We start from the raw sequence: 21,437 nt of genomic DNA on the forward strand, positions 1-21,437 counted from the left end.
AAGAAATGTAGCATTAGCAGTGACTTCCTAGTGAAAACACTGAGCGTGCTTATCACTTAAGACTTTAGGAAAAAGCGTCAGACTGTGTAATTGTATCTCATCTAACTTAGACATCTAACCAGTAACATTTGATGAGGCGTGTGCCTCACATTTAACTATGTTTGATCATGACGTACCAACCAACACAGAACTGAAAGGTGAACAGCCATGTTTTAGTATCACAGCTACACAAGAAATCACGAGTTTTCACGAGGTTCTGTTCTGATTTTGTTTCCTTATCTCTAAAACATTTTCACTGTGGAAGTATTTTTCCATCCAGTTACCTGAGGCTTCCTTTCACCAACCAAAACAGTCCATAGCCTTCTACACTGTGAAAGGCAAGCTCTGTGGAGAAATGTGGGCTTTCCGCTTGCCCAGCAAATTCGAAGAAATTTCATCCAAGCCATAAAAGCCTTTTATGTTATTCTGTGTTTGTGTAATCAAAGCAATTAGGGATAGGAACCTCGGTAATGAAGAGGTCTCTCTGTCCTCCGTTTTACTCTCTCTCTGTAATTTGTAGGGATTTAAGAGTTATTTTCTCAAGGCTCAGCTGTGTCTCTCTAAACCAGCGCAGTCTACGCATCATGTGAGATTCAACTTAATGGGGATAGCATTTGAACGTTTAAGATTTACTTTTCACATAGCAAGGAGTAATGTATGTCCCTAGGGACATGGACTCTTGCAAACAAGTCTGATACCAAGGATAAAAAATCAAGATGGTACCAGTACATCAGACTCTGTACTACAGTGGGTTTTTTAGCTTTTGTCATTTGTATTTTATTTTGCAGGAGAGGAGTTGGGGAATCTCAAATCACATGGGGGATTTTAGAAGTATATCACTCAACAATCATTTTATAAAGTCTAACTTCAAAATGCACTATGATTTATTACAAAAATATATTTTCTTCTGTTTGCCGACATGGTTGTTCCACTTTGTGATAAGTTAAACTAAGCAGTTAATTTGTTGCACTGCCTAGCTGCATGAATTCATCCAGTGTACGTATGTACCTGTGCAGCATTACTTTGGGTTTTGTATTTGAATTTGCAGTATTGATTATTATTTTTGTATTTTACTTTGCCTCTGTTATTGGAATTGTAGTAAACATAATTTATACATATGATTTTACAACTGTTTTGCAACTGAAAAGTCTTCTTTAAATTGTAAAGTTTTATTGATGGATACTCATTAAAATGGTATAAGAATTATATTAACAATTGTTTTGTGTTTTGATGCTCTCTGTACATAAATATATGTCTATTTATCTGTTTAATGGTGCTTGTGTCTTGCAATTTTGGATACATTTTAGAATAAAGTTTCATTTTACAAGAAGTAGTTGTATTTTCAAAAGCTGTGTCAAAGAAACACCACTTTTCTCCAGGAGTAACTAGGGTTATGGGAGAAACGTATGACTCTCCAAAACGTGTATGAGTTCAGGCAGAGGTGTGTTTGTTTCGAGAAAATAGAAGCACAAAACCTACAAAGATGCACAGCTGAATATTCCAGTCAGTTTACTGCAGTAACTGATGTCTGCATTTAAAACATTACCCAAAATAGTCACTCTGAGGTCACTCTGGAGGCATGTTGTAGCCCTCCTGATTCCATTGGTAAGAAGAGACCTGTGAACATGCTAATGATGTCACCATTACCACATTAGGCTGTAGTTTCCCAATGAACTCCGCAGCTCACTGGTGTTGCATAAATCTGTTTAAACATTGATAGAATTTGGTAGGCACCTAAAAAACAGTTCTAGATTATAGGCTTCTGTGAAATTTTTGATACTAAATCAGACCTCCTTTGTCCTACAACATTTACAGAATAAGGTCTCACTTGGCTGAGGGTCAGATCTAGAGCAGCTACATTAGTTGAACTGTCTGCTACTGTATGATTGAGTAATACTTCTTGCTAGCTCTAATGGCTTTATTTTACAGAAGATTTATTCACATCTAATGTTGAGCTCATCTCTTATTAATAAAATGCCTTACCTCTCCTATTACAGTTCCCTTACAGGCACTGCGCTGTGTCCTGTTCATCACAGCACCTGTGAGATGTGCTATTGTGCCACACAAAGCCTTTAACATTGCGTTGCTTCCATTACAAATACATGTTATTGGGAGGGAATAATCTAATACCCATTGTTAGGGTTTTTGTTTGTTTGTTTGTTTGTTTTTTCCTTTTAAAACTATTTAAAACAATACTGCACTTGTTTCTTTTCTTTTTACTGTTTCAGTTCAGGCCTCAAGCCATAAAGTTAGAAACATTTATTGACAAACACTTTAAAACCGCATTAGCTAATAACTTCTGAAGGAAAGCCAATGTCTTATGTGGTTAACCAAACCTTTGGAGTTGAGCTCACTAGCTCACCAGCAGTTCTCATTTCAGAAGAAAGCTTTCACCAAAGACTGTAGCTCAGCAATGTATGGGTTTGGATATTAGGCATCTCCCATCTGCCCGTGACCATTTGTTCCCTTTGCCACAATGGGCATCAGTAAAGAACGTCTTCACTGTGGGTTGAGAGAGCTGTGGAACAGGCTGCCCAGAGAGGTTGAGGAGTCTCCTGCTCTGGAGATAGTCAAGACACATCTGGTCATCTGCCTCTCACTGCCTTCACCTGGTAGGTAGTCCTGCCAGCTTCTTCTAGCAGTGCTGGTATGGCTGCTGTGCCGCACAAGGCAATTTTCTGCTGGGAAGCTCTGAATGTCTGCCACAGATCTCTGTGAACTTGAGCTGGTAACTTAATTTCTGAATCCTTTCATCTGTGAAGGAGAGTGATACTGGTCTGCCAGGTGTTTTCTGAGGCCAAATACTGACAACTGTGAAAAAGGTACACTGATAGAGACTGTGCAAGCTAAAGGAATACCAGGGGCTGCAGTGAACGGAACTGCTGAAGCTGGAAGATGGACATGACAGACATTCCAGTTAGTTCAGCAGACAGGGCAAGAGGAGAGGTACAGGAGGGCTTAAGACTGCTTAAAAAAGCTAAGGCTGGTCTGGGAAAAGGAGCTGTATCTTGGCTGTGAGTGTCACCTCACTCCCCATGGCTGCGAAGTAGAGAACGCAGCAGCAGCCATTCGTGGCACTCATTCAGCTGCTCGATGCCCACTCTGCTCCTGGTGGGCAGCTCCTATCTCCAAGAGAGCGGCGTCGCACCACACCTTCCTTAGAAATCACGAGTTACCTGCAGCTCCACAGTGCCCTTCCCAAGTACTAGCTTCCCTTATCCCAACAGAAATGAGAGAAGTTGCCATTGCCGTTTCTCTAAGACTGCTGTGCAGCTAGGCGAGGTCTGCTGACCACTCGCCCAAGCATGCACTCCACACTGCAGTTTTCGATTTCCCCTTTACCTGCCGGAGAAACTAGCAGCCTTATAGCTCTCATCTCACAGCGGACAGCAGGTATCAGGTAAGAACCGCGCACCTGCCCACTGCCCGCCCCGCCAAGAGGGGGCGATTCCCTCTCAGTCACGGGCGCTGAGGCGGGACGGGCCCGCCCAGCCTGGCGGGGAGCGAGGAGGCCGGGGCGGACCGGCTTCGGCCGACACTGCCCCGAGCAGCGGCATGGAGCGGTGCGGGACGGCGGAGGGATGGGTGCCCATGTGCCAGAGCGTCCTGCCGGCCCACGCCGACCACCGCGGGGAACTGAACGCCGGGCAGCTCCTGAAGTGGATGGACGCCACCGCCTGCTTGGCAGGTAGAGGGGCCGGGCGGCGCGGCGGGGCGAACGGGACAGGCACCCCTGTCTCCATTTGCCGCCCGGAGCCCCTCACACACACCGCGCTCGGCTGGGGGGTGGGCGGCTTTCCACCCCCAGGGACAGCGTGAGGCCTGGGGGGTTTGGGCTTCGAGGCAGCTGATGGGTCCGAGAGGGAGCTGCGAGGGTGGGGAGAGCAAAAAAGAAAAAAAAAAAAAAAGGCAGTGGAGGGAAGGTCAGGGATGGAGTAGTGAGGAGTACTGGAGGAAGGGAAAGAGAACCTCTAATTTAAGGGCCACCCACTTCACAAACTTTTAACATCTCTCCGATGGCTTCTGGAGATGGTGATCTGCCGGCAGCCATATACACTCGTGCACACGAAGCCTCGTGGAGAGCAGCGCGATGTGAGGAGCGTGTGCTCTCATGGCATTGCTGTGCCCATCTGGGTGCTGGCTGTGCAGGCGTGTGTGGTGCATGTTGGAAATAACCAAATAATTTATCAGGACGGTATTTCTGATAAAGCAGATTTTATTCACAAATGCAATGGCACGCCTCCTGCAAGCAGGAAAGCACACAGAAAACAGTGTTACATCTCTTATGCTCTGTTACTCGACGCTTATCCCTTTCTCCCCTGGTTCTGCATTGGCTGAGTACTTCAGTTTCACAATCTTCCCAATGCTCAACTAAACATAAATTGTTGCTAGCTAAGCATATATTGCTAAATAATTAACTTCTCACACTTGGTCACTCAATACTAGGTCATTGTTTCTGGACATCTGCTCGTCCTTGCATAGACGTAAGCTTGGAAGGAGGATAGAGAGGAGTATCTTCATCCCAACCTATCCACAGAGTGAGGCAATCCAACCTTATGTAGAGGCCCTGGCTTCTTTAATGTTTGTTAAGTCTGTTTTTCTTTTACTGAGGGTCTCTTATCTAAACAGAATAGCCCTACAGTATGCTTTCTAGTCCATAATACTATTGCAGTTTTGCAAGCAAGAATTAATCACATAATTCAGCAACTATACTTCTAAAATATGCCACTAACATATATGGTATTTCTACCTTTTCACATCAGCTATTTCTAAGGAGAAGTTACAAAATACAAATACATTGTGCTCTACTTCAGATCAGTTCCCCCTTTTCAGTATCTAATGCAGAAACAACATTCCATTCCTACATGTAGGAGGCCTGCAGCTGTACATACAGTCTGGACCAGGCTCTGCACACCTGATGTAGCTGTAGGTATCCCTGTTCCTTGCAGCAGAGGTGGATGAGGTGACCTTTAAAGGCCCATTCCCACTCAAATGACTGTATGATAATATAACCCTTCAGAAGAAGAAAGAAGTGAGATGCGGGAGCAGCAGCCAGCACACTTCTCAGGGCCACTGCAGGTTTACTAAGAGGTGTGATGCAGCATGAAGGAGTTGCTTTGTCTTCAGTGTTTTGGTTATTTTTCTCTTAAAAATGCTCTTTTTGAAAGGTTCCTCACTGCAGAAAACCCCTAACAGAGTCCCAGCTCAGTAGCCATGGGCTACAAGTGAATCTGCAATCTTAATCAGCTGCAGACTGACTGTGGAGCTTGCTTTCAGTCTACCTTCTCTGACTGTTTTTCCTTGGTTTGCCTTAGAACAGCAGCAGTCAGTCATACCACTCATCCTGTTGCCACATAGAGAGATTTTAACACTTGAGTCCTGTGTCACAGCACACTAAACATGCCAGACATAGATTTTTTTGCTTTAGCACCTTTTCCCAGTGCTAGTGCCAGCTGCTGCAGTTGCCAGCACCTGTGTCACACCTCCCATGTTCTGTGTCCTACTGCTTTAGGCTTGACCCAACTGGCTGCTTGCTCCACTTTTGAGGTCATGAGCTATCGCCATCATACTCATCATCTTCTATTACAGCTCCAGACTCTTAACTGATAGGACCTCTTCCCCTCAGTGGTTCGATGTGTTCCTTATGAGTGCCTTCATGTGTTTCACCATCATACTTTAAAAGGGAATTTCTCAGGTTCTGTGATAACTCATGCATCATCCTCTGTCTTACCCCTCCAAGCTTATTCTCACACAGATCACTAAAAAATATTGTTAGGCTTCTTGTGAGTGAGACCCCCCGCCTGCTTGGCACAGCACTACCAGCAGCATTTCCTGGGACTCCTCTGTTTATAGCCTTTGTCAGCCAGGAAACTTTTTTGGAGCCAAGGTTCCTAGTGTGTGCACAGCCTCTGAGGTGCTGGAGCCTGTGACATGAAACTCTAGATGCTCTTGGCAAATAAATGGTAAATCACAATAACTTGCTATTAAAAGAATAACTATTGAACTATCAAATACTAACAGTATAGATGTTACCCTTTTTTATAGTTAACTTTCCTAATTAATAGAAATAGATGGTATTTTTTTTTTTGACCAACTGTGTCCTAGGGAGATGGGGAGCATAGCACACATTTTGCTAATAGTATATTGCAATTGTTATAAAAAGTAAATAGTTATTTAATGTTTGAATCTTGATTTTTTTTTTAACGTTTAGTTTCTGCATTTTAATGCAACATTGGGGGCATGCACTTACCTGCTTGCCACTGCTATGACCATGCTACCGAATTTTCCTTTGTCTTGGAATTCTCGCGTAACATAAAGCTTCTATGCAGATTTAGCATAGCCAGGATTCACAGAATCCTAGTTTTGAGGTGATTGCTGGGATTGCTGTAGACCTACTAATACTTTTTGTCCTGGAACGTGCTTGTTAGCTCTCTTGTATCAGAGTGTCCCTTTTTAGCAGAAGACCATAAATAGAGCTTTCAAACTCAGCAGAATCACTATAATCGTCCAAACTCATCTCCTGATACTACCCTTATTTCATGGTATGTATTACTCTTATATAGCTCCTTTTTTTTTTCTAAAGGGTTTACTGCACGTTTGCTTTGGGGTGATCACAAGGCAAACTGGGATCTGATGTGTTTCATCTCTGTCTCTCATGCAAAATATGAGTGTATAGGTGAATGGTTTGCTGCTGGAGCAGTGTAGTAACTCTGTGTCCTGTGTCTCTTGTAGCTGAGAAACATGCTGGTGTGTCTTGTGTGACAGCATCTATGGATGACATACAGTTTGAAGAGGCTGCCAGGTACAAAAACGGCTAGCAATCATCAAATGTTTTCACTTTAGAGTTTCTTATTTGGCAGAGATAAACTGAGGCATTGTAAAATCATGGTAAAATGGGACAGTGAACTCTCCAGTGTTACAGGGTTCAGTCTCCAGATTGCTCCTTTCTGTCTGTGATAGCCTGACACTACTAGAAACAAATCAATTTCTGAAGTCCAAAATAACGTGTACTTATTTGACCTGACAACATTGATACCAGGTGAGAAACCAGTGGCCTAATGATCTTTGGCTACGGTTTATGTGAATACTTCACAACATTACTTATCTCACTAAACAAGGAAGACAGACCTATGAAAGTTACTGTATGATTTTTTTCTATCATTTGTATCACAAATGCTTTTTCTCACCATCTTTCATTCAACTCTTCCTAAAAAAAATCTTCTGGTAGCAAAACAAATGTTCTGTATTTGTGATTATTTAATACTTACTAAGTCTACAAAGCAGCATGGTGCTTAAAAGGCAAGCAACATTTTAAAAAACATTTTTCATGATTTTCCAAGGAAAAAAAAAGATACTGTGGGAGAAAATGGCACATTTTTTCTAAACTTTATCTTGCCATGAACTTACAGCCATTACTTGTAGTTAATGCTGTAATGAACCATTTACGTAAAAGCCATGATTAACTAACAGTTAAACAGGCAAAACTATGTGTGGAAATTTGTCACATTACAGAACCTGAGCTACTGCAGCACCAGGACATGAACAAAAGAAGAAAAATGGTCTGTGAACTTCTCATTTGTGTATTTGCACCTTACAAACTAAAAATTTATGAGTACATAAGTGATGGCACAGATGGGATAGAACTGCTTACCTACCTATGTACATGCAGGGGGGGGGTTGTGATAGTAAGCCAGGAAACACTGCCTGGCAGATGTACAGCTGATGTCAGTTGAAAACAGTACATGAATGTAAAATAAGCATCCACTCATACTGCTAAACAACAGATTTTTAGACTAGTGGCTTCGAAGATGAGAACCTGAAGCAGTAGTACAGTGGGTGAATATGGTCATGGTGAAATCACAGTGTGTTCTTCATCTGTTGTACAAGAAGCTTTAAAATGTTTTAATTGTATTTGTTCTCTGGTTTTAAACTTTTCCTTGGGAAAAAAACCTGTTCATGAAAACTGCAATCACAGGGTCCTGCAAATGAAGTCAGGGTAATATTTCTGTTTCTGGCACAATATTTCAGACTTCAGTAGCTTCATACTTGTTTCTGAAAGCAGACCCGAGCTTCTAAAGAAGATACTGTCCTTCCCAATTTATTTTTAACTATTTTTCTTGTTCTACTTCCACTTACCGTGCCAGTTTTTTTATTATTAACATTAATTTATTCACAAGCCTCGTAACTGTGAAGTCATTTCAGTAATTATTCTTCAGCCTCAGGTCAGCCCTAACATTTCTAAAACTTCACCAGAGTAGACAAACATTTTGAGTGAGAGAGCTCTTCTATTTTCTAAGTTTTAAGTTACTGGCTGTAAGGTTTCATTTACCTAACTCAGATTACCAGATATTCTGTAGGGATTAACTCTTCTGTGCTTATGTCTTGTCAATTGGCATGGAAACACAACTTTTCATTGTACATCCACATATTGCAAAACTCCGCTTTGTGTCATGATAACAAATAAATCCCTCTTCCTTGTCTTTTAAAATGCAGCAGCTCAGTGGTAGTAAGAAAACTTGACTTCAAATGACATTTCACTTTTGCTAATACTCTGTTTGTGAGTCATTCTGATAGATTTCAGACTCCTCCTGGCAGTTACGAGAGAAAGTGTGATGTTCTATGACTTCTGCCCAAGCTAATCAGCTGTCTTGTCTTAGATAAATTGGTTTTTCCGAAGACAGAATACATGATATAGTGTAAAAAATTCCATTTTGAAACAGCTCTGGAAAGTACATAGACATTTCCTGATCATACTGTTTTACAGTCTCCATTCTGACATCTTTATTTTCTGATACGGCCACGGACCCCAAAAGGACGTGCTTCTGCTATGAAATGCGAGTTCAGGTGGACAGACTGGAGTACCAGGGGAGATGTAAGTCAGTCATGCAGTCTGATGTCTCTGAAATTCGAACCTGTCTTGTTGCAGGGCTCGCTCCTCAGGTTGAGTGAGATCACATCCAACTTTGTTATATACTTCCCTCAAGTTCTGCAGTTCCTCAAACATCAACAGACCCAGTCCTACCTTTCCAGCCTCTGTTATGCAATATTCTCAAAAATAGGAAGAAGAGAGTCCCCAGGGAGGTAGGTAGTCCCCAGGGGACTAGCAAAGGTCTGACACAATCTTTTGCGGAGAAGAACAGTGAAGTGCTATTTGGGATAGAGACTCACACAGGGGACCTTGGGGACAGTCTGTCAACGTGGTGTTGTTCACAGGTACCATGATGTTGTCGACAACTCTCTGAACTCTCTCTTTAAGGGAAAATATCATACTTGCTAATAGTGTATGCCATAGTTGAGTCTACAGAGCTTATCTTTTTTGACCTTGTGCTTCTCATTAGCTTTATTACTATATTACTGTAATCCTCTTGGGGAGTCAATGGTAAATGCAGAATCTTCAGAGGAAGAAGGACCATCAGGTCCAACTCCTGGCTCCAGCAGAGGAAACTCCAAAACCCTGTATCTGAGTGCTGTCCAAACATAGGCCATGCCCGCTGCCCTGGGGAGCTGTGCCATGCCCAGTGCCCTCTGGGGCATAACCGTTCCCTAACTCCCCCAGCTCTCCCTTGGCCCAGCTCCATGCTGTTCCCTCAGGCCCTGTCGCTGTCACGGAGGGCAGAGCTCAGCGCTGCCCTCCACTCCCTGTGAGGGCTGCAGCCTCCATGAGGTCTCCCCTTGGCTCCTCTGCTCTGTGCTGAGCAAACCTATTCACCTTCCCCTGCAGACCCTTCTCCATGTTTGTAGCTCTCCCTTGGGCACCCTCTGATAGTTCTTTGTCCTTCTCACACTGCCAGCCCGCATGCAGTGCTGGAGGTGAGGCCACACAATGCAGAACACAGTGGCACAAGCCTTGCAGCGCTGGGCCCGATGCACCCCAGGCACGGCTGGCCCTTCAGGCTCCAGGCACGCTGCTGGCTCGCATTCATCTTGTTGGCACCAGAGCCACCACATCCTTTTCTGCACTGCTGCTCTTTGCCTCTCATCCTCCAGTCTGTACATACGCACTGTGTCAGGTGCAGAATTCATCACTTCTTCTGTTAAATTTCTAATTGGTGATCGCCTGGAATTATGGTAATGTTTCTGCATAGGAGAAAAGCTCCTACATATCTTGAAAAGCTGTGTGTCTGCAGAAGGTCCTAAATCATACCTCTAACCATTTTTTTTCCCTGTCTATGCGAAGGTTTCCACTTGCATTCTTGAATGTGAGCAAGAAAAAGAAAAATTGTATGCAATTCATTCTGCTTGTCTGGAGCTGTAAAGGGACAGGTTTCTTATTTTCCATTTTAAGTGTTTGAGAACAACCTGCTTGAAATTCTGACAGTAAGAGAAGCAGTTTAAGAAAAGCCTTACCTTTACATATCAAAACCCTATTCATTAAATATATATATTTTAACTAAACTAGGATCATACTGTGCTGTAAATTTTTGTTTCATATGTAGCCAAGTTACATCTGGCAGCCATGGCTGCAGCTTGCTGCACTCTGCTTTGGGTCTGATCCTTAGCAGCTTTAAGTAAGTCTGACTTCCGTTAAGTCAGTGGCCTGTTATTTTAGGTGTGGTTCTCACCATGCATATCAATAAGATGCTCAGTAAGACAGGTCTGGGGGAGGCTGCCTTCTTTCAACTTTGCCTAATAACAGGATATTAGAAATAAGAGCCAGTCTTGTTATCAGTATATAAGAAGCATTTTAGAAGTTCTGTAAGGAAAGAATATGTTTTCACAGCCAATTGATTTTGTGTAGATGAAAATATATTGTTCTGCTTAGATATTCTGTGTAGACAAATGAAAAAGAGGAGCAGTTGTTCAGAAGTACCCTGCTAGGACACTGAAGGGGCATGCTGCTGCCTTGCACGTCCAAAACACGGAAAGTAAACTCCTTCCACATTCTTCAAAAACTTAAAAGTGTGCTTGGGAATAGAGCAGAGACTGAAAGTATTTCCTAGTATTTAAGTATGTGTATGCTGGAGAATGTATATAGAGCATATCCCATGCAGTTCTGCAGCTAGATTCACTCAGTAACTTCGTGTAACTTGTGGCAAGATATGCCTTTGAGCAAAAGCAGAATCTAGGCTGAAATTTCTCAAGGACTTGGGTGCTGAGCATACCTGATGCCATACAGGTACAAAGGATACTGAATGATAAGCTTATGCTGTTTTCTGAGTGACTGAAATCATTATTGAGCATGATACTGAGTATGATTGAAGCCTGACTTGCAAATAATTGTGCTTAACCTTTTTCACTGCATTTGCAGTGCACAGTGGAAGGTACAAACTGATCACAGCTAGTGACAGCTTCATCCAGAGATTTTCTTCTCTACTATTATGGATAGCTAGAGAGGGAGGGAGGTGCAAACCATTATTAAGCTGCATGATTACACACCATAAGAAGATTTTACTCTTCTTAACAGAGTTGGACAAGTTATTACCATTAAAGCAAAGGTGAACAGAGCATTCAAAACCAGCATGGAGGTAAGACATTACCATTTGTATTTATAATGATGCTTAAAGTGCAGAGAAGAGAGATGGGAGGAGGAACACAACAAGGGCCCAGCCTTACTAATTTCAGAAGGCGCTTTCTACAGATGCATAAACAACAGCACTGCCTAATGAAACTCTAGTTTCATAATGACTATTATAAATACATATTGCCTGTTAAATAATCCATGTCAAAGCAGAAACTGGGCCCTGAAGACAGAATATTTGGCAGATATTATGGACAGGATGGGATAGGTGGTGTTAGTCCAGTCCAAAGCTATTAACCTCAAAGGAATCTTTGGATCAAAGCCAGAATTGACTGAATATGTGGAGTTCTAAGTATTTTTGAAACTTGTGGTATGGGAATATTTCTCTCAGTGGAGTGCATGTTCTTCATATTGTAACAATGCATTGCCCAATCACTCAAAATGAGAATTAAGCCTTAAGGATACTTTTTTCTGACTTCTGCCCAAGTCCAGTTTTCTTAATATCAGTGGGAATTATGCATATTCTAGAAGATGTATTCCACAATTCAAAAATAAAACATCAGAAGGTTTGATGCACATCAGGCCTTTTTCAGAGGTTCAAATGAATTTCTTCAAGTGTTCTGCATGTTTATAAAGGTTTAATTGTTCATACAGATAGTAGATTTGGATGAGAACTCCGAATGATACACAGGTAATTAGATATCCATAAACTAAATGTCTCTCCCATTTTTTATTTTACCCTGCAACTGATAGGAAGCATCCATATACTAAAAACTTTTCAGGGGTCAGAGAATATTGATATTCTTAAATGTTCAGAGCTCTATCAGTGATAGCAGGTCAGTCTTCTTACTTTTGTTCTTCCTTTGGGTTTAAGAGACAGGATGTGATTAATTTGATACACAGTGCACTGCTTTATCTCAATTCAACTGACAATGGTGTAATTACTTTTTTTGTCCCTTTGTCTCACAACCTCCTTCTCCGTAGGTTGGCATCAAGGTTACAGTGCAGGATGTTTTGACTAATGTTGAAAAAATTGTGAGTGTGGCATATGCAACATATGTAGTCAAGCCAGTCGGTGCTAAAAAGGTATTCTTTCTGTTTTCTTCTGTGGTTGAAGTTGGGAACAAGTTTCTCTGAAATAGTCCAAATTTTATATTGTGAAGCATGGAAAACACAGATAAGAGTCCATTCTATTCAATAGTAGAAAAGCAACATAAAGTCCTGACAGTAAGGAAAGAGTTTTTTCCACAACTGCTCTGAAATTCTTAGCCTTTTTATAATTTTTTCCACTTGTGTTGCACGTTTACTAGTAGTAGAACTGGTGCTGTTATAAGGGCTCAGTGTTGACAGATGTATGCACCGGAAGAAATATTCCTGTGGGTCTGCACCATCTCTCTCCTTTTCAGAATCTGATTTACATACATGTAAGGGTTTGGGGGGGTTCATATATTTTTTTGTTTTCATTCTTTACCTCTTTTGAAGAGATTGTTCAAAGTCATCACTGTTCAGACAGAAGAAAATTTTTAAGCTGTCTTACAGTGTAAATTAATTCTTAAGCATTCATGTTAAATAGCTTTCATGCCACTGTGTATTCTCCTCAGTGTCTGGCCCCCTGGAGATGTTCAGCAGTCAGTTATGGTACTATTTGGCCTTCCCATTGCTGTGCTTAGCAGGCACTGTTCTTCTAATATTTTCCTGAGAGAGAGGCTGTATATTCTTCAGATCTCCTTAATAAACTCCCTTTGTATGTAGTCTGCTTCATAACACAAATTGCTAGAATCATACTTCATATCTGACTTTCTTGACTCTTATAATGTGTTATAAAAATGCATCTGCCTTTTTAAAATATTGACTGGAGGTTGACAGAGAGTAGTCACAGTATCACAGGATGGCTTAGGTTGGAAGGGACCTTAAAGCCCACCCAGTTCTATCCCCTCGCCGTTGGCATGTTTACCACCCACCTGATGGCTCTGGACCCCAGCTATTTCTTTTCTTTTCTGCAACAATACATGACAACTTGCTGAAGAAACAGTTCAGAGCACTTTACCAAAAATAAAGCTCAGTTTAACTCTGAAAAGTTAATGGCTAAATTGGTTAATCTGAGAGCACTAAAATGTTATGATATAAGGCTTGTTTATTAAACATTTGATATCATATCCGTGGCATTAACCCACTTACCTTTTGCCCAAATTTCCAGGGAGGTTATTTCAGGATTAAATTGGAGATGATTAACTACAAATAGGTTTAAAACTAGACTGCCCAGAGAGAATTTAAGACTTCAGTTCTAATTCCATTGCAAATTAAGGTCCTGGGGAAATTAAAGAACACTTTTTTCAAGCCCTTTTTTCCTGAGCAGTTGTTGGTAAAGCTGTGCAGAGAGCAACAGCATACATTCACCATCTTAATCTTTCAGCTGAGACATTTGGAAAAAGCTGGGAAGCTCTTGAGTAGGATCAGGGATGAGACAAGGAAGCTAAAAAAGCATTTTGAGTATAGACTCTAAGACTGAGAAATAATACAGCGCTACCATGCAAAATACTGATTTTGTCTGTGTTACAGAGCCTGTGCATTATTTTAAGGCTTCTGGAGCCTGATCTTGTAAATAAATCACACAAGTGATATATTAAGATATTTCTTTTCTTATTTGTTTGTTTGTTTAAACTGCATGTGTTATTATATAAGTATATATGAAAGCTAAAAGAATGTCATTGGGTTTTAACAAGTGACTCTGAAAAGATAACGCAGAATCCCTTGAACTTTAGCTCTGTGCTTGTTTGTATTAATGAGATGTGTCATCTTGGACAATTGATAACAAAAGATTATAGAAAATGCTGATGCTATTTTGAGTTCAAAGTGCATGGTATGATTGTGAAATTAAGAGCCTTTTTTTTTATATATATATATATATAGATTGAATTAGAACCTGTAAAGCTTCTGTCTGCAGAAGACCATCTGGAGCATGCCCTGGCTACTGAGAGGAAGAGAATCCGATTGGGCTATCAAGAGGTCTTTCAGAACCTAATGCAGGAGAGTAATAAAGAAGATGACCACTATGGTCAGTACAGAACATGGAATAACTAACTTATGGAGCAGTTCAAACATCTGACTATAGCTTCTTGAGGTGATGGTGTCAGGTTGAAAAGTGTGCCAGATTTGCAATGCTTCGTTGTATAGTTGCACTAATAAAATAGTATTTCTTTGTCTTTCAGAAATTCCAGATTTAAAATGCAGGACTGAAGGCTAAGCACGTGTTGAATAGGTGTGAAATGCAGATCTTCTTATAGATAGTGTGTAAGGTTTAACAGTTCGTGCAAAATGTTGCGATACAATAATAAAGTCCTATAGGACTAGTTATAAGGTAGAAAGAAGGATAAAGTCTATTCATGAGTATGACTGTGCAAGAAAGCACTGAGAACTGTGTTCCTGCTGTGAGGCATTTCCAACATGCAGAGAATTCTTCATTATGTGATTGTTAAAACATGTTAAAAAAATTCCAACTCCTCAGGACCAAACTAGAAAAATTTAGTCAAGAAACAAGTTAATCTTTATTTCTGGTAGAAATCTCTTTTCTTAAAGGCGGTTGTATTCCAAAGTTGCTATATAAAAGGTCATGAAGGAAATTACTAACAAATCTTAAAGAAATCTGCTCATATTTTGAAATTCTTAACTGTAACTGCATAAAAGCAGTGGTCAGCATGTATCTTTGTTAAGGAAAGATGAAACATCTTTTAAATATAAATTATAGTCTTGATTTAATAAGACCATGTAGAGGCTACTATAAGAAAAAAAGTATTTGCTCTCTTGGTAATTGCCTCATAGAAAATGGCTCAATCCGCTGAAAGACAGATCAGAAATGCTGTTTTTGATTTCACTGCCTTGCCTAGAAATTTTGTGGAAGGACCTTATCATGTTAAGCACAAATTCACCTACTTCAGGAGGCAGAATGATCAAAACAGGAGAAAGAGAGAAGAAAATACTGTATTAGAGGCTTCCAGGTAGCACATTCAGAAAGTAAAGTTTGTCTTCTGAATAGATGTTATGCAACAACTTAAGCAGTTTCAAAGTTCAGGTTAGTCAGATGTGTCCACGCAATTATATAATCATAAACCTAGTTAATTAGGGCAAAATTCAAAAGTACAATTCAGGTCAAGTAGCAAGTATTACGGATGTACGCTTTGTAAATTACTGACATCATCTCATGCCTAAAAGCATTCTTTAAAAATATAACTGAAAAAGCAAAGTCACTTGAAAGTAGAATTGGAAATGCTTGAGTAACTGAAGGTGGTTATTAATTCAGATCTGTATTCTTTCCTCATTTTATGCCTTCTATAGTGTTTCTAATAATGAAAAATTTGTAAGTAGCAGGTTATGAAATAATTATGCCTTACTCCAACCAATTTGCACAGATGCCTATCATACACAATGGTCAAAGTCTATGAAAGGTAATTGAATAAGTGATAAATAGTGTTAACAATATCCATTAGATGTCATGCATAGCAACCATGAATAACACAAATACAGACTCTGATAGTTGGCTGTATGCATTCTCAACTAACCAAGCTACACAGCTATTGCTTCTGATGTAGCATCTTCAGAGAATAGAGCCTGGGAAGGAAGGATCACTGTGCTGTCGTAGTCAAAGACCTAGGGTTGCACCATCCACCACCTCTAGCTAGCATGGTAGAACAGAACAAATCATCACTGTTTTTCTGCCCTTAGAAACAACAGAGGTCTTCCCCTGTCTTCCTTTTCTCATTTTTCCTTTTCACTGTATCTGAGGCAAATGGCACACTTCAGTAACTGGGAGTATTTCCCTTTTGGCTATCAGAGTTAATAGCTGAAATAATTCATCATACATTGCTGCTATATTTCAGATACTTTTGAAGAGCAAGATGCAGTTTCAACTGACCTTACTCATGTACAGAGTATTGAGCTCGTCCAACCTCCTCATGCAAACCATCATGGAAACACTTTTGGTGGTCAAATCATGGCTTGGATGGAGGCAGTGGCACGTATTTCAGCAAGGTACTTTTTGTCATCATAATCTCTGTATATATTTCTAAGTAGATGTATTTCTCCAATTTAATATTTAGGGTTTCAGTGGAATTTAGTACGTGAAAAAAGCAGATCCAAATCTCCTTGCCTTTTCTTCTTCAGATTGTGGGAGGTCTTTAAGCAGTTTATGTGGTACATTTACCACAGCATGCCACACCACTGTGGGAGTCATGTTTTGTTCACTCTGTTACACATGCAGGCCCTAAGGCAAAAGAGACTATATTATTTGCCTGAAACTCCCTGCAGAAAGTCAGCATTAGGAATAGGAATATAGAAACCCAGACTCCTTGTGGTTTGTGCAGTGTTTTAAAAGCAGAGGCAGTCATTAAGTCAGAATAAAACTCATACTGGCCCTATATCAATGGATAGCTAAAAATAGAGAGAATACTAAATGGTGGTCTGCAAATCCTTATACCAGTGGAAAGAATAAGTCAGGGAAGAAGAATCAGAGGAACCAAGTTCTTTTTTATTGATGCACATGCTGAATGGATGTTTAACCTCCACAAGTTGCCTAGCCTTTTCAGCCCCTTCAACACCCACATCCTGTGAGTTCTGATATTTTTAGTAGTATAATTTGCTTTGACATGTTGAGGTAATAAGTACAAAATATTTTTGTGACACTGTCTAGCATTGCTTGTCATGGCCGGGGCATATTGTCATTAAATTCTTCCTCTGAATTTGAACTGTTGTTTTTCTTCCTCCTTGTTCTTGGACAGTATACAAAGCTTCTTTGTAAGCAACACTTGAATTTCAATTTGAATTCTTCTTGCATACCAAGTGACCTATTTCAGTGTAGAGATGTTAGATTTGTTTTTGTTTTTTTAACTTTAATAATTAAATTGCTGTTCCATTCATTATTCATGTATTTCTGACTTGGAGACAGTAGTTGTACTGATCGGAGTCTGTGAAGGATGCTCTGAAAGTAATGCTTCATATTTCATTATGTTGGCCCATGTCACCAGAGGCAAATGTTGGTGATATGGCAGTAGAGGCTGAATCTTCCTGCCAGTACTGTTACATTGTGTGACAGATGGCAGCAGAGGAGCATCTGACATGGAAGTATATATGAAACAAAAGTGTGTAAGTGAATTACTCCATGTGGAAAAAGTGGCACCCACTGACATTTATTGACATTTGCAGGGCACTGATGGAAACCAACCAATGAATTTGAGTACAGTGAGGGGTGGGTGGTGCCTTTCAGCAGTGGTGACAGCAACGTGAAGGTCAAACCATGTTCCACGTGCCTATGCAGATTGTTTTGAGAGCTGCATGCAGGCTTTTGTTCGTCACTGTTGAAAATGCATGGTGACTAGGTTGAGAAATAGTGTTTCGTAGCTGAGAATTTGCTCTATCAAGTGGTGTTGCTGTGCTGTTTGTAGCTGTTGTAGTTTCCATGGAAATAAACAGGAGGCATTGCTTTCAGAGCAACCTGCATGCTTCCCTTAATTAGAACAGCTCGTTTTATTAACATGAGAATGCACTGACCTTACCGTTGTGTAATTTCATTGGCTTCAAAGGCTTCAGATTTGTGCCATGATTTGACCCAAAATATTTGCATGTTTTCGTTTGGTAAGTTTCACCTACTAAGAATCATATTTTATTTTTTAAAAAGTGAAGGGAACCATCAGCAAAGCAAGTACTGAAAACATTTTCATTGGAATAATGAATGTCAAACATGCTTTGTCATGTTCAAAATTTCAAGATTAATAACTGATGACAAAGGATGATTGAAAACAGTGATGCTGTAATTTCTGCTTGAGAAGCAGCTAGTTTTCTTAGAAACCTTTTCTGAGGCCACTTATAATTAGATGTGACCTTTAAAGGTGCCAGTTAGGGGTTGCCGTGGCCACAGATTTTGACAGAGAAATGGAGCAGGAGGGCTAACACTTGAAAAAGTAAATTTGTAGGGACATCTGAAAGGTTACTTGCAGCGTCTGATGCATGGACTCAGATGTGAATGATCCAAATCATTTATTACAAGTTCTCACATCACTTACATAACTTCCCAAGTTTTCTAGCTTTCCCATCCGCCCCTACAACTTCCCCATCCACCTTTGCATGTCAACAGAGCACTCGACAAACACTCTTCAACTGTTCATGCGGGTGTTTATCCAATCAGAGCTGTGAGCCGTTCTTTCTTCTTCTACTGATGTCCTTGGTTCTCATGCTGTTTATCTTGCTACACAGCTGCTGCTCTGAACAGTTTTTCTTGTATTCCCACAGTTACTCACCTTCTTTTCCCTCTTTCTTGCCTGGATAGTAGATGAAAATCTTAGAGATAGTAGTAGAGCCATCTGAATATTAGTTTGAGCCAGATTAGTCACTTCTTATGTCTTAAACTTCCAGAAGTATTCAGGCCATAGCTTTTCAGGAAAAACAGAATATTTAGGCCAAATTTCTGTATTATTACTCTATTTATTTTCAGTAATACTGTATTTGCAGCTTTATTGTGAACTTTGTAAATGAGATAACCATTAAATGTTTTAAATCAGAAGAGCAACTTATTCTTAATGAAATTACAAAATCATTGTCTTAGTCTATTAAAAAGATGTACCAGTCAATTAATTAGCAACAGATAATTGTGTGTGTTTAACAGTACTGGAACATTAGCTTCCACAGTGTTAGCTTCCAGAGTGGAATTGAGCTAAAACCTAAAAATGCTACGAAACTGTACTTTCAAGTATAAAAACTGCACAATGGAAGTCTAGTCTCAGATACACAAATGCAGTTCATAATTGAGGAGTTTTGCACACATACACAGGAATTGAGCATATTTTCTCAGAGTATGGAAATGAATGACATTCAGGTATAGTGTTCATGTGGTACAAAACAACGTCTGCCAAGAGAGGGGCCTTTACTACACTTCAGAACTGCTGAAGAAACAAAAATTTTGCCCACTATAGAGGGCTTGCAAACTAGACACTCTTTCCCTCACCTCACCCTGAGACTCCACAAAGTCTTAAACTCAGTAGAATCACAGAGCATTCCAGGCTGGAAGGGCCCTCAAAAGATCACCAGATCCTAGTTGTTGTGGGAAAAGGTAGCTTGCTGTGTCCAAAATACATCTTGAAAGCCTTTGGTGATGGAGGTCACCATATCCCTGAGGACATTGTTGCAGTGATTGATTATTCTCATTGCAAAAAAAAATTCTTTCTTTTATTAAGATAAACCCCCACCCCCAGTACAACTTAAACCTTTTACCCCTTGTTCTATCAGTATGGCTCCTTGTGAAGAGAGAGAATGTCTGCTGCTTTTCAGCTTTCTGTAGGACAGAGAGACTTAATGTTTTCAGTCATTGCTCACTGGATAGGTTCTCCAGTTCTTTGATCATCTTTTGCTCCTCTTTTGGACCCTTTCCAATCCATCTGCATCTTTTTTACACTGTGGAGACCAGAACTGGGTATAGTACTCCAGCTGCAGCCTGCATTATCCATACTGCACATTTTTTCTGACATGTCAGAGAAGTGTTAGGTTGTTGGAATTCACCAGTGTGGATGACACAGTGTGAAAAATTATTATTTTAGCAGTGTAGCTTGGCTTGGTAAGGTATCTTTTCCTCCAGTGCCCTGGTCCAAAGAGCAGCTGTTCTCATGCGCTCATGTAAAGAGTACAATCTTCAATACTAGACCAGAAAAATTCTACCACAAAATGTCACAGGCAGTTTGAACAGACCAAACAAAACAACTCAGCTGAACCTGACAGCATGTAGTTGAATACAGGACATATCAAGTCTGACATAAGAAATGAGCTCTACACAACTGGACAGAAAAGAGAATCTTTTATTATTATTATTATTATTATTATTTAACTAAACAGTTCAGGGTTCCTTCATTGGTAAGGAATTGATTCAACATCTTGCAATCCCATTGTGTGTGCTAATTGAAACTATATATGTGCATTTGGTTTTATTAGTAGTTTTTTATTTATGTAACATGAGCAGAAAACATTTGACAAAAAAGAAAAATGTATCAATATTGACAAGAATAGGTCATCATTTCTTCTTTTTTGAGCATTGTTTCTGGTGCTGAAGCATTCTGTTCAGGTTTCTTTAATTGCTTAAAGGCTTTATGATTTAGCATTTTTGCATATTGAGCATCATCCTACTCCCCATGCAGTAATGCAGAAGGTAATGAAACTATTTGTGAAGTGTGTGGTTACTCAGAAGGCAAGGTATTCATGGTCTGGCACCAAGAGAAAGTAATAACAAACAGTGAGAATTAATTAGTGTTTGTAAAGCGTGTTGGAAATGAAACAGCATAATGTAAGTAGTAGCATTATGTTTGAAGCTTGAATTAAATGCTGTTGGAGCTGAACACTTTAACTGTATTTTGGTGAGTTATGGAGTATGCTCTAATCACTGCTGACTTCAGACTTTTAGCAGAGGAGGTTCTTTAAAGTGACTGGATGATTTGCTCTCTGCCTCTTTTGTTTCTTTTTCAGCCGCCTTTGTCGTTCGTATCCCAACTTGAAATCTGTCAATATGTTTAAGTTCTGGGGTCCGTCTGTTGTGGGTGACCGCCTTGTCTTCAATGCAGTTGTGAACAATACATTTCAGAATAGGTAAAGCTTTTCATATACTTATTCCTTGAATTCTCCAACACCTGACTAACTGCATGCTTCAGGTTTGTAGCTAGTAGTTGGCTTTGCATTACTGAAGTGTTCTGCAAATACGACTTGGAAAGATGTATCTATACATATGTGCTTATATATGTGCCTGATCCACCCCAGCTTACAGCTGACCCTTCTGGCTGCCAGGGTACACTGCTGGCTCACATTCAGTTGCTGTCACCAGAGCCTCCAGATTCCTTTCTTCAGGGCTACTCTCATCCCCTGGTCTGTACGTGCATGAAGGTAGCCTCTTCATGTTATGCTTCTGCTGAATGTA

General features: G+C 40.2%; 1 protein-coding gene and 1 long non-coding RNA gene across 8 annotated transcripts in view; one reads left to right on the forward strand and one right to left on the reverse strand.

The window, feature by feature from the left end:
- Positions 1–1,126: 1,126 nt before the first annotated feature.
- Positions 1,127–3,481, reverse strand: LOC124417555. Its single transcript, XR_006932519.1, has 2 exons — positions 3,382–3,481; positions 1,127–2,793 (listed from the first exon to the last, which is right to left on the reverse strand). It is a non-coding gene; the product is annotated as an uncharacterized LOC124417555 (long non-coding RNA).
- A 92-nt stretch (positions 3,482–3,573) lies between these two features.
- Positions 3,574–21,437, forward strand: part of ACOT12 (acyl-CoA thioesterase 12) — a 31,278-nt gene continuing 13,414 nt past the window's right edge. For 2 of the 7 annotated variants that reach the window (XM_429179.8, XM_040656402.2), the window contains exons 1-7: positions 3,574–3,727; positions 6,772–6,841; positions 11,444–11,504; positions 12,482–12,583; positions 14,408–14,552; positions 16,372–16,522; positions 20,993–21,112. In XM_429179.8, coding sequence (XP_429179.3) covers positions 3,595–3,727; positions 6,772–6,841; positions 11,444–11,504; positions 12,482–12,583; positions 14,408–14,552; positions 16,372–16,522; positions 20,993–21,112 — 782 coding nt within the window. In that variant the 5' untranslated portion in view covers positions 3,574–3,594. The other 5 variants (XM_046905910.1, XM_046905911.1, XM_046905912.1 and 2 more) reach the window with 5 other exon arrangements.

Source organism: Gallus gallus, chromosome Z, assembly GCF_016699485.2.
Source record: "Gallus gallus isolate bGalGal1 chromosome Z, bGalGal1.mat.broiler.GRCg7b, whole genome shotgun sequence".
NCBI lineage: Eukaryota > Metazoa > Chordata > Aves > Galliformes > Phasianidae > Gallus > Gallus gallus.